The sequence below is a fragment of the Triticum aestivum genome, chromosome 7B (genome assembly GCF_018294505.1).
Source record: "Triticum aestivum cultivar Chinese Spring chromosome 7B, IWGSC CS RefSeq v2.1, whole genome shotgun sequence".
In the NCBI taxonomy this organism is placed as follows: domain Eukaryota; kingdom Viridiplantae; phylum Streptophyta; class Magnoliopsida; order Poales; family Poaceae; genus Triticum; species Triticum aestivum.
This window is the reverse complement of record NC_057813.1, coordinates 556,785,945-556,797,421: the sequence shown is the minus strand read 5'-3', so window position 1 is coordinate 556,797,421 and position 11,477 is coordinate 556,785,945. Positions and strand designations below refer to the sequence as shown.

Sequence of the window (11,477 nt, the reverse complement as noted above, 5' to 3'; positions counted from 1 at the left end):
CACGACACAGCCCGGCCGACGCCCATTGTCCTCCTCGGGCTCTCCTCCTCTGCTCCGCCCTGCTCTGCTTAGCCCGCCAATGGCGTATACTCTACTATTCTATTCATTATAGGTTCATTCGTCTTAGCGACAAGAACGTACGTACATATGCAGCTTATACAGCATTACCGCAGAAGAAAATTACTTATACAGGCAAACAATGAAGATAGTAGCATGTAAATAGCCGAGGAAAACTATATAGCCAGCCTCATATGTGGTTCTGTACAGTACATGTATTACAGTTTAGTTGATTTGTTTGTTTTACTTATCACTCGCGATCGAGTTGTGGTTCGAAGATCAGCTTCGTAAAAGAGGCGCACATCATTAAGATGCAACACGATATCAGCATGTAATTTGGTGAAATGTCTCTGTGATCCAATGAGGTTTGTCTGTTCTGAAACCCTCGCCGGAACATTGTGCTAAAATTTTACTGTATTTTTCTCAAAATTGAGCTGCATGTGTAAAAAGAATTTATATTTTGCAGGAAAAAGTTCCACTCATATAAAATAAATGTTCTTTTATGTTTTTGTAAAATTTGTACAAAAACAATTGTACATAAAAGAGCTCCACATAGCTTGAAAAAAATGTTTGTATGTTTGAAAAAGAGTGTTCACATAATTAAAAAAATAAGTGATCATGTATATGAAAAAATATTAGTGTATTTTACTCAAAGAACAGAGAAAAAAGAAACAAAAAAAGGGAAAAAGGAACGAAAATGAAAGAAAAGAAAAATTACTGCACTGCTGGACCCAGCCCATGTGTTTGAGTATAGGGGTTTGCTCATTTTTGCTTGTCTGGACAAGCCTCTTCAAATTGCGACGTTAGAATTTGGCCCACGGGGCGTGGCCCAACAAACCAACCAGTCAGAAGCTTCCAAAAAAAAGAACTCGCAAGCCATGACGTGAGCCGTGCGCTCCTGTGGCCGAGGCTCGCCAGGGAAGACGACAACGACACGAGGACGCCAGATCATCGGCCCGAGCACGGAAGTATCTCCGTCCCTTTCACCAACCGGCCGGACGGATGCACGGCGCGGGAAAGGGGGAACTCCCCTTCTCGTCGGCCTGCAACCCGGCGAGCGAGCCATCGCCGTCGCCCACCGCGTCCGCACCCGACACGGTGCGCCGAACGTGGTGCCCAACTTGTGGGGCTCCCTCGCTCGCCGCTGCCTACTTAGCCAACAGCTCCGCGCCGCTGAAAGGATGAATCGAAGTGGCAGTCATGATGAAGCCCCGATCAGCATGTAATTTGCTGAAATGTCTCTGTGATCCAATGTCTTTGTTGAAGGGCAAGGAGTTGAGTGTGAGCCTGAGTGGATATTGGAGTATGCAAAATATGAATTACATTTTCCTCACTCAGCATGCTTTGAACAGTGACCTGATTGTCTAGGACATATGAGTGTAATTCAGGGAATTGGATGCCCAGAGATGTCCTTGCCAATTGTCTTTGCGTTGTAAAATAGAGTTGCCTTGACGAGGAATGCAACTGGCCACCTCCTTGAACATAGAATAAGTTTCACATGGGAGAAATCACCAATTTGCAGCAAAATCTGTATACCACTCTTTGCAAGCAATAGCACGCGGTCGCATAGGCACACTCCGCCCTTGGTCCTCCCGGTAGTGTCGGTTTCCTCCTTTCCCTTTCTTTTCATTTTTCCTATTTTCATCTGTTGTTATAATAGATTTTTTTTGCATTCTTTTCTGTTTTATTTTATCTAATTATTGTTTGTTTGTTTTCCCTTGTTGTTACTTTTTCCTTTTTATGTACTTTCCGTTTTAATTTTTTAACTTTTGTATGAGTAATGCACGTATATTATTTTATTTTGCGAATAGCATGTATATTATTTTAGAGATACATTAACACTGTTTTTGCAGCATGTTAATATTTTAGAAAATATAATCATATCTTTCAAGATACATATGAACATTTTTCACACATAAAAACACCTTTTTGAAAAGAAATTATTATTTTCCTACCGCTCTAAAAATGCTAAACAAAGCTCACTTTTTCTTACGTGTGCTAAAACTTTACTGTTTTTTTTCTCACAATTGATCTGCATGTGTAAAACTAGTTTATATTTTGAAGGAGAAATTCCACTCATATAAAATAAATGTTCTTTTTATGTTTTTATAACAATTTATACAAAAACAATTGTACATAAAAGAGCTCCATATAGCTTGAAAAATTGATCATATGTTTGAAAAAGAGTGTTCACATAATTAAAAAGTAAGTGCTCATGTATATGAAAAAAAAGTATTAGTGTGTTTTACTCAGAAGAACAGGAAAAAAGAAACAAAAAAAGTAAGGGAAAAAAGAGAACGAAAACGAAAGAAAAGAAAAATTTACTGCAACCTCTTACATTAGTCTAAGGTTTGTGAGAAAAATCGCGCCCAGCTCGCTCCGCGGATCGATATAGGACCGCGTTGGATGACTTTCACATTCCGGACAACGCGGTTCAGACGGTTGCGGGAGGTTTACGGGTCTGTCTTGGAGAGGCCCTTACTCCCTTAGATGAGACCCGGGCGATGTTCCACTGGAGGACTAAAAAAATCAAGGAAATACATTCTAGGTCGATTTTATTATTTAGAATAATGGCATTGGACTTCTCGGCCCAATTTTTTTGGCACCTTCATCGGATTTGTATTTTTTTCAGAATCATATGTTAAGTAACAAATTGACTGTTCTATTTGAGTCGGTCCGAGGTTTAGAAAAAATGATCAAGAAAAGTAAAATATAAAGTCCTTTTCTCCGAGAATTATATAGTGCACACGTTTGATGTATCATCCCTAACACGATTACGACCGTCACGCCGTAACTCAGTGAGCTATAGTCGTCTCCCTTTTTTTAAAAGGTTCTTTCAACTTACTACCAATGTTACCGGCAAAAAACATTAACAACAAATGTTACCAATAACAAAAACTTACCACCATTATGCAAAAAAAAAAACTTAGCACCAACGTCACTCTTGTTGCCAAAAAAACAAACAGTTTTTTAGGCAAAAATAAATAAATCCGGAGTGACCATCGGCCCCAATCACAATAGCGTCGAGCCCAATCAACCATTAATGCGAGCCCACCACATCCCCTTGCGGCAAGCAGGTGTAGGAACTGGGCCCTTGTATGATTCAGCCCATCAAGCCGTGTTCTGGTGGCTCACGTGACGCATCGTCCAACCGCACCAATATCTCCAGGGTAAGGGAGGAGCGGCGATCCGTCGGTGGCGAGGTGGACGGCGAAGAGGAGGACGAGCATGGCCGACGGGAAGGACCTGGGCGCCGCGGCGGCCGCGGAACCCGACCCCGATGAAGGGCAGCCGGATCTGGAAGAGGAAGGTGAGCTCGAAGCCGCCGCCGGCGGCGGCGAGGAAGAAGAGGACGTCGACGTCGACGGCCTCGCCAGCTTCCTCGAATTCGAGATCCTCTCCGGATCCAGCGAGGAAGATCCTCTCGACGTAAGTGCGCTCGATCTCTCTTTCCCTCCTAATTTCCTCATCGAATATTGTCGTGATTGGGGATTCGATTGCAGCAGCTGGAGGAGGGCGAGGAGGAGAAGGAGACGGGGGTGAACTATGAGGCGAAGAACGGTAAGAGGAAGCAAGATTCGCTGTCGGACGGAGATGGCAGCGGCAGCGAGGACGAGCATCAGAAGAGGGCGAGGAAGGAGAAGGGAAAAGGAAAGGTTTTGGCAGAGGGGCCGCCTCAGATTGACACGGGCATGTTCACCAACGTCCCCCCGGAGCTGTTCCTGCAGATCTTCAAGTTCCTCTCCTCGGAGGACCTCATCTCGTGTGCCCTTGTGTGTCGCTTCATGAACGCCGCCGCATCTGACGAGACCCTTTGGCGCCGCTTGTAAGCTAGCTAAATATTGCCCTTCTGTTCCAATTTGTGAATTTGGCTAACGTTTTTTCATCCCTTTCTGTTTTTGTAAGGTATTGTATGAGGTGGGGCCTGTCCTCTAATGCTACCTCTAACGCGAAACTCAGGGAGTGTGCTTGGAAGAGCCTCTACATTCAGGTAGTCCCACCTGTTTTTCCATCAATACTTCTAGTTTGATCTCGTTGAAGCCGTGGGCATTGACGATCAAATCGCACAATTAGTCTTGTAATAGTTTTTTTGTTGAGCCTCCTAGCGAGCTCATCCCTCTCTTATTAAGTGATGTGACGCTGGTTGAATCGTAAATAAAGATAGGTATATGTTTTTTTTTAAATCTTCCAAGTTCATAAGCCATATCCATTTAGCTTAAAGTGAACAGTTGATATAATTTGAACTAGTTTCTTTTTTCCAGAATAAGTGCATGTACACAAGCAGTTGAGTGTACAGAACTACTGTTCTGTTTTGATAAGAGCTAAATATTTCATTTTCACGTTGCAACATATGCATTTTCTAATGATGTTATTGTTGTTCTTAACCCCAGCAAGACAGAGAAGATATGGTTGAATTCGTGAGATATACCCCTACAGAATTCAAAGAGTACTATATCCAGATGCAGGCTGCAAAAAGGAGTCAGGCACCCCTTCCCTCAGAAGTAATCACTGATTTATTGGCTTTATTATCTCTTTTTTATGTGTAAATTTCACAAAACTACATGTTCAGTGTACAAACTTTGGAGAGGAACGATTTCACTATGCTACATATTTAGTGGCTGTTTTTATCACAAAAGTACAGATTTTATGGTGGACTGAAATTCTTCTGAACATCCCTGATTTCCCAGGCCCATAAGCAAACCTCCTCAAAATGGTTTTCTCAATCTACTTGCTGAAGTTCTCATTTTCTTGAGTGGGTTGGCAACTTGGCACAACCATTTTGATGTGGGTACAAGAAGGGAAGTTAGGCCCCAAAAACCTGTTCTTCACAAGAAGCCGTGAAAGTTAGGGCGACAGGAAACCTGTAGTTCTGTGACAAAATGCCCCGTAAATCTGTAGTATGTGAAAAAATTCCTTAAATATGTAGTTCCATCATAGTAGTATGAATCTCTAGTTTTGCGAAATTTACTCTTCATCAATCTATCTTGCAGTCTCACATTCCAAAGAATTATCTTTTGTTGGCCTAAACTTAAACCTTTTTGTCTGAATTTTAAAGGTTAACGACGACAAGATTGTTCTTGATAAGACAGTAGCTGATCAGGTGTCTAGTTGGAAAAGCCGCAGAGGCCTTACCGATGATGCAGTCAAGGGGCATTCTTGTTCCGGAAGTACTTGCTACTATAAGCAGATTGGTGATGCTTATATCTGTGAGAAGACTGGTCGTGTACATGGTATATTTATATTTCCTCACTCGTCACATATAATTGTTCATGCCTGACAACGTTGTTTTCTGCTGTTTTCAGTCTGCGATGATGCCTGTCGTGAATTTGTCTTGGACCAAGCTAGCGGGTTACTTGTCTGTACGATATCTGGGCACTGTTTTGAGAGATTTTTATGTCCTGATGACGAGTGGGACACTTGTGATGCTGTAAGTCCCAATGCATGGCATATCCTCTTTTATCCATAAAAACTTTGCAATGGCCATATATTGTAAGAATGTACCTGATACGGGTTTGAATGATCTTACCTGAGCGAATTCGTCTTTATAATCCTTAATTGATGATGCCAACAGTTCATCATTTCTATTTGAATTTCTTTGTCTGATCCCGTACTTATCACTAAGCTTTACTTTTTGGCAATTTTAGGATCAGCAGCAAGGTGGCGTGACTGATGAAGCAGAGCCATTCATGGGATCTGGACGATTTGGTACTAATTCGAGTTTTATTTACTGAGAAATATTCTTCCATCATGCATGTTGCGTTTTATTCTTAGAGCAAATTTTAATATTATGGAGTTGCTATGTCAGATTATGAACGAAGTAGATTTGGACATTTTTCATGTTACAGGGATGTCACACATCAAGCTGTCGATTTATAAATCGGACTAGTTACTTGTTAGAAATATAAATGCCCGTTCTGCTGCTATGGAGTGTTTGATCATGTTGCAGAAGGTGGCGTAGTTTTTTTTTAGGGGGAGAAGGTGGCGTAGTTGCTAGGTGATATTTGGTTATCTAAAATGTGCTTACCCAAGTGGGCCGGCCACGGCCAAAGAAGAGCATTATGGAAGTGAAAGAGTTGCAATTCCTTTATCCTATATGTTACTCCCTCTGTAAAGAAATATAAGACGTTTGTATTTCTTTACAGAGGGAGTACTATTGCTGTATAACCTACTAATACTGGTACTCTGGTAGTGTGGTAGATAGTCCTCTATTGTAAATGGAAATTTGATAAGTTTGTTGATTCATTATAGTGCATTGAGTTACTGATCCATGTTTTGCTTCTGTGAACAGCACGAGCTTATCAGTTGGGTTACAGCTGTGCCGACGAGAAGGAACTTGAGCACGCTTTGCGGTTCTGCTGATATTCTCCCGGGGATTTGATCCTTGAGACCTTCACTCCTCGTGCTTGCTACACGAGAGCAAGTTTTTGGTTGGCAAGGGAAATAAGCTGCAGGAAGCTCTATACTATACGCTTTACTTGATCTCGACCTCCGGGGATGTGCCTATGAATGCAAAATCAGCAGAAATGCTGGTATGCTTTTTGATCAGTCGAGGGAGCTAATATGCTGTTGTATAGTTTCCTAAATTATGAGCGATGTATCCTAGTAATAAAATAAATGCTTGACCACTTGTAATCCCCACAACAGTGCCTATTTGTGGCACTGTAACCTATTCACTGAAGTGGTCGAGGCATGTATCAGGTTGCTGTTTTTTTTAGCATACAAATCAGCAAGTTTTTCACCTTCTGGTTTATCTTTCTGTTCTACGTTTGGTGTGTACCACCGTACTGGCGTAACAATGGATTGGATGGTGTGCTGGTAGGTTTGTTGATCGCTGCAGCTGGATGGAGTTAGCTAAGCTCCATCCAAAGTGTTTTTTTTTGGTAACGATCGTGTGGCATAGAGGCACACGAGTAGATGGTGGGCCGAAAGAAAACCAGCAGGCTTAGGTTAGGCTTTTGAATGCATTCTCTATCCAATTTTTTTTATTGGGAAAAGCTTCCCCTCATCCTCTATGCCACACGAGTAGATGGTAGGCCGAAAGAAAACCAGCAGGCTTAGGTTAGGCTTTTGAATGCATTCTCTATCCAATTTTTTTATTGGGAAAAGCTTCCCCTCATCCGGCTGATTACATCCTGTGCATCAACCGCTTGGGCTGCTTGACGCGTGTCCCTATAAGCCACGCATTCTTGTTGCTGAACCTTATCCCATCATGCCTTCATTTTCAGGAAATCTCAGCAAGCCCCACCAACGCTGCTTGACGCGTGTCCCTGTAAGCCACGCATTCTTGTTGCTGAACCTTATCCCATCATGCCTTCATTTCCAGGAAATCTTAGCAAGCCCCACCAACCTTTCGTCCTTCACTCTGTCCCTCCCAACTCCTATCTAGCACCATCGAAGGACGCAGCCGCCAGCACCTTTCTCCTTTCCTCCTCTCTCCTTAACTCTCTCAGCTCCCATGGCGCTCTGCCGCCAGCCCCTTTCTCTTTCCCACCTCTCTCCTTACCCCTTTCTCTCTCTCTCAACAAACGAGCTCTCATGGCGCTCTGCCGCCAGCCCCTTTCTCTTTCCCACCTCTTTCCTTACTCCTTTCTCTCTCTCTCAACAAACGAGCTCTCACGGCGCTATGCCGCCAGCCCCTTTCTCTTTCCCACCTCTCTCCTTCCCCCTTTCTCTCTCTCTCAACAAACGAGCTCTCACGGCGCTCTCTTCTCGGGTGCTTTTCTGCAACAAAAGAGCTATGTTGCAAAATATTTCTGCAACAAGAGCTATGTTGCGATAATTTTGTAAAAAAAGTTCCGCAACAAGGCCTCTGTTACAAAAAATATTCTACAACAAGATCTATGTTGTGAAAAAAAAATTGAGCAACATCTCTGTTGCAAAACTTTTCTGCAACTGGACTAATGTTACAAAAACAAATTTTGCAACAAGACTTGTGTTGCAATGATGGAGACACCGCTCATCCGCTCGATGCGCTAGATTTGACGGCTCACGGCCCGGCTGAACTTTTAGAAAGATCAGTCGGCGGACGCGTAGCACAGCAAAAAAAAAAAGATATTGCGTGTTTTGCGTTTCGCTGGTCCAACTTTTCCGTCGTTCGTCCGTCGTGCCGTTTTGCGTTTTTGCCCCTAAAAAAGGTGGCATATCAACCCGCAATCCATTGTATAGCTGGCCAAACGGGCCAGGATAGCTAGGCCGGCACGGCACGGGCTGGCACGACACGACACGTGCTAAACTGGCCAGGCCCGGCACACGGCACGCCATGGGCCGTGCCTGGGCCTGAAGGGCGAGCACGCGGGCCAGCGTGGCACGACCCGATTAACTTTTTTTATGTATCCTAATATGGGCCAACAGGTAAAAAATAGGCTAAAAAAATTGCATAAAATAGGAGGTAGATTAGTGGGCCTAGCGTGCTGGTGGGCCAGCCCGATTAGCATACGGGCTGGGCCTGGGCTGCAGGCTGCAGCACGCGGGCCGGCACGGCATGGCCCGTATAATAATCGTGCCTAGACGGGCCGGGCCGTGTCAGGCACGATTAGGATGGGCCGTGCCGTGCCAGGCCGGGCCGGCCCGTTTGGCCAGCTATACTCCATTGGGTTGGCCCCGTCGTCGCCCGTGCTCCCCCCATCTCTCGCTCCCTCTCCCGACCAAGCTCTTTTGTCTCGCGCAAACTAGGGTTGAGCGCCGCCGCCGTCCTCCTGGTCGACGGCGAGCTCCCGCCTCTCCGCCGGTCGCACCCATCCCCGCCTCCCTATCTCTCCACGGGAGCTCGACCCCGTCGTCCTCTCCCTCCGCGGGAGCTCAGCTACAACGACCGGCCGTCGCAGGACACTGGTCCTATCCCATGCCGCCGCCTGGACGCCGCGCTGGAGGCTCTCTCGGCCGCCGGGAGCCGGGACGCGTTCCTCCACAACGCCGTGATCCCGGGCTTCACTGACTCGGGCCTCCCGGACAGCGCTCTGGCCGCCGTCGGGCGCCTGACTGCTTCACCTTCCCCGTCCTCCTCAAGTGCCGCGCGCGCCCAAGCTCCTCGAGGATGGCATGAGGTGCACGAGGTGCGGCATGACAGAGTCGGGATTATCCACTACTCTTGCCGTTTGCTTCCTGAAATAGGCGTTGATGCAAGGGCATGGGCTGGAGGAAGACGCCAAGGTTGGCACCTCTCTTCTTGACAAGTGTGGTGCCATTGCTTCTGACGAAGGTGTCCGCGATGATTGAGGAGGTAGAGGGGATGCTCGGCATGCCAATGGAGCATCTCTGACGCGCTCCTTGAGCTGGATCATGGCCTGCACAGAGACATCCACTTCAAGCTCAAGATGCTCGTCAGCTACGTCGACAACCTCCCTCTAGGGTAAAGGATCCCATTTCCGATTTTATCCGTTCTGATCTTTATGGTACTTCCAACACTTGTGTTCTTGGATTTTTTGGATGAAACAACATGGTACTGCAAGTGATGTGGGAGTTTGATGAGTTAGTGGGGGTTCTCATTTGTCAAGCCTAAGTAACAGGCCATTAGTGCGATGTACTAAACAATTTATGGTAGTGGATAGTTCACTCTGGATTACTCTGATTTATCCATTGTCGAACTCATCCTTTCAAAGTACAATTAGTAGAAGTTTATCTCTGTTTTTCCTCTACAGCTGAACTTTATTTTCTAGACTAAATACTTTTTTCTCTGTCTTGACTTACGATCCTTATGATGCATTCAAAGATAGTCCATCAGTGAGATGATATTTAGCCAAAACATATATTAGACAAAGAGTAGGGTTGAGAAGCTTGAGAAATTGTATGCAAACATGGCCTTGCAAAAAGAACCGAAGGTGCGCTTTACCGCTTTCTATGGCAAATTGAAATATTTTTTTCTTGGGTGAAGTCTATAGTATTTTTCAATGTTGCCTCAACATAGGTGGTCCCAAGCCCGGGTAAAGGAGGAGGGTTGTGATAGGCTTGGCGAGCCAACGTAAAAACTGAGCCACTCTTATGGAGATGAAACCTAAAAGAAGCCTACCCCAACTTGTTTGGGACTAAAGGCTTTGTTGTTGTTGTTGTTGAAGTCTATAGTATTTTTTGTTACTGAACCATAGATGTTATGTTTATTGTGAAAATAATTTAACCAGTTCACATTTTGTGAGTAACCAAAACCTCAAGAAACCTAAGTTTGTAATCTTTAAATGAACTGGTTAGACTGTTATGAAACGTTGCATTAGAGTGTAACTATATATGCTTTTCAGATGCTGTGGTTGACAGGAACTGCTTCTCTTCTACAGCCGCAGTGTAGAAAGAGGGAACCCAGGAACCCCATGCCGACAGGAGTTATGTCTTCCCCACATCAAAATCCTTTTGGTTACTGTTAGTTGTGTGAGAAGTGTTTCGGATCCTGTCAGTTAGTTCCAGCAGCATGATTGTTTCTAACTCATGGACTGTAAATTGTGGGACTATTGTTTATTTTTGTGACTTAGTAGTATACAATTGGAATGTGAGTCTAGATCAGGGAGTTACCGCCTTGATTTCCTAGGATCGGAGAATTCAGACTGCCTTTTTTTCTTATCTGCAGGTGAAGAAGTCCGGCAAGAATGAGAAGGCCGACATGTCAGAGTTCACGGCGCAGTTGGACTCCATTGGGTTTAAGATAGTTGAGGTCACTGTGGATGGCAACTGCTTCCTCAGGTTTTGTTCAAATACTCATCATCTTGACAAAATAGGGGGATTTTGTGGCTATCTATGCTATCTTTTAGGTCATATATGACTAATCATTGTAGTCAGCAGGGCAATGGATGTCCAGCTGGAGGGCGGCAAGGAATGACAAATGAAGTACTGGGAGATGGTCGTGCAGTACATCATGGTATGCAGTGAAACGCCTTTTTTGTGTAGCAAGTTACCCGCGAATTGTAAATCCCAGTTAGGATTTCATCGGGCATATGTTTGACTAATTAGGCGTGTTGCGAATTGTTGATGGTGCAGGTTGCCCATGGGCTATGGCGCTTTCTAATAATCCTTGCCGTGTGCAAGTTGCAGAAACACTGCAAGGAGTTTGAGCCATTCATCGAGAATGAGATGTTATTGAATACTGTGACTGATGAAGAACGGAGTTGCATCAGGCTTCTGTCACGAGAAGAAACGTTTGCATTCACATGGTAATTTTCTGTACAATGATTTCCTTTCTGTACTAGAGGCAGGGTGCCAAGCCCGCTTGCTCCCGGTACATTGTGACATGAAGCGCCGTGAGGAGGGAGGTGCTGAATACAGCTCGTTGACGACCACCAACCGTGGCTGAGCCACCATCGGGTGCTAGATCTTCCACATGCGGGACCACAATTGCTGTTGCAGTATGCTGCTGCCAAGCCAGGCATACCAGCCCCTGTTACTGCTAACAAGCGGGCGTACAACCTCCTTTCTGTAGGCCACGCGACCGCACGCTCGTG

General features: G+C 44.9%; 2 protein-coding genes across 10 annotated transcripts in view; both read left to right on the top strand.

Moving 5' to 3' along the window:
- The first annotated feature begins 3,179 nt into the window (after window positions 1–3,179).
- Window positions 3,180–6,796, top strand: LOC123157408 (F-box protein SKIP31). 2 transcript variants are annotated; one of them, XM_044575684.1, is made up of 8 exons: window positions 3,180–3,486; window positions 3,561–3,883; window positions 3,964–4,048; window positions 4,449–4,559; window positions 5,114–5,288; window positions 5,361–5,485; window positions 5,703–5,763; window positions 6,347–6,796. In XM_044575684.1, the coding sequence occupies exons 1-8, from the start codon at window positions 3,286–3,288 to the stop codon at window positions 6,415–6,417; spliced, it is 1,152 nt and encodes a 383-aa protein (XP_044431619.1). In that variant the 5' UTR covers window positions 3,180–3,285; the 3' UTR covers window positions 6,418–6,796. The 2 variants fall into 2 exon arrangements, with proteins under 2 accessions (XP_044431619.1, XP_044431620.1); XM_044575685.1 differs by having other exon boundaries at window positions 3,186–3,486; window positions 3,564–3,883.
- A 1,869-nt stretch (window positions 6,797–8,665) lies between these two features.
- The window catches only part of LOC123163015 (F-box/FBD/LRR-repeat protein At5g22660), an 8,851-nt gene continuing 6,039 nt past the window's right edge, over window positions 8,666–11,477 (top strand). For 4 of the 8 annotated variants that reach the window (XM_044580771.1, XM_044580770.1, XM_044580765.1 and 1 more), the window contains exons 1-4: window positions 8,666–9,406; window positions 10,610–10,722; window positions 10,822–10,897; window positions 11,017–11,189. In XM_044580771.1, coding sequence (XP_044436706.1) covers window positions 10,862–10,897; window positions 11,017–11,189 — 209 coding nt within the window. In that variant the 5' untranslated portion in view covers window positions 8,666–9,406; window positions 10,610–10,722; window positions 10,822–10,861. Of the gene's footprint in view, window positions 9,407–10,286; window positions 10,723–10,814; window positions 10,898–11,016; window positions 11,190–11,477 lie in introns of all 8 variants that reach the window. The other 4 variants (XM_044580767.1, XM_044580766.1, XM_044580769.1 and 1 more) reach the window with 4 other exon arrangements.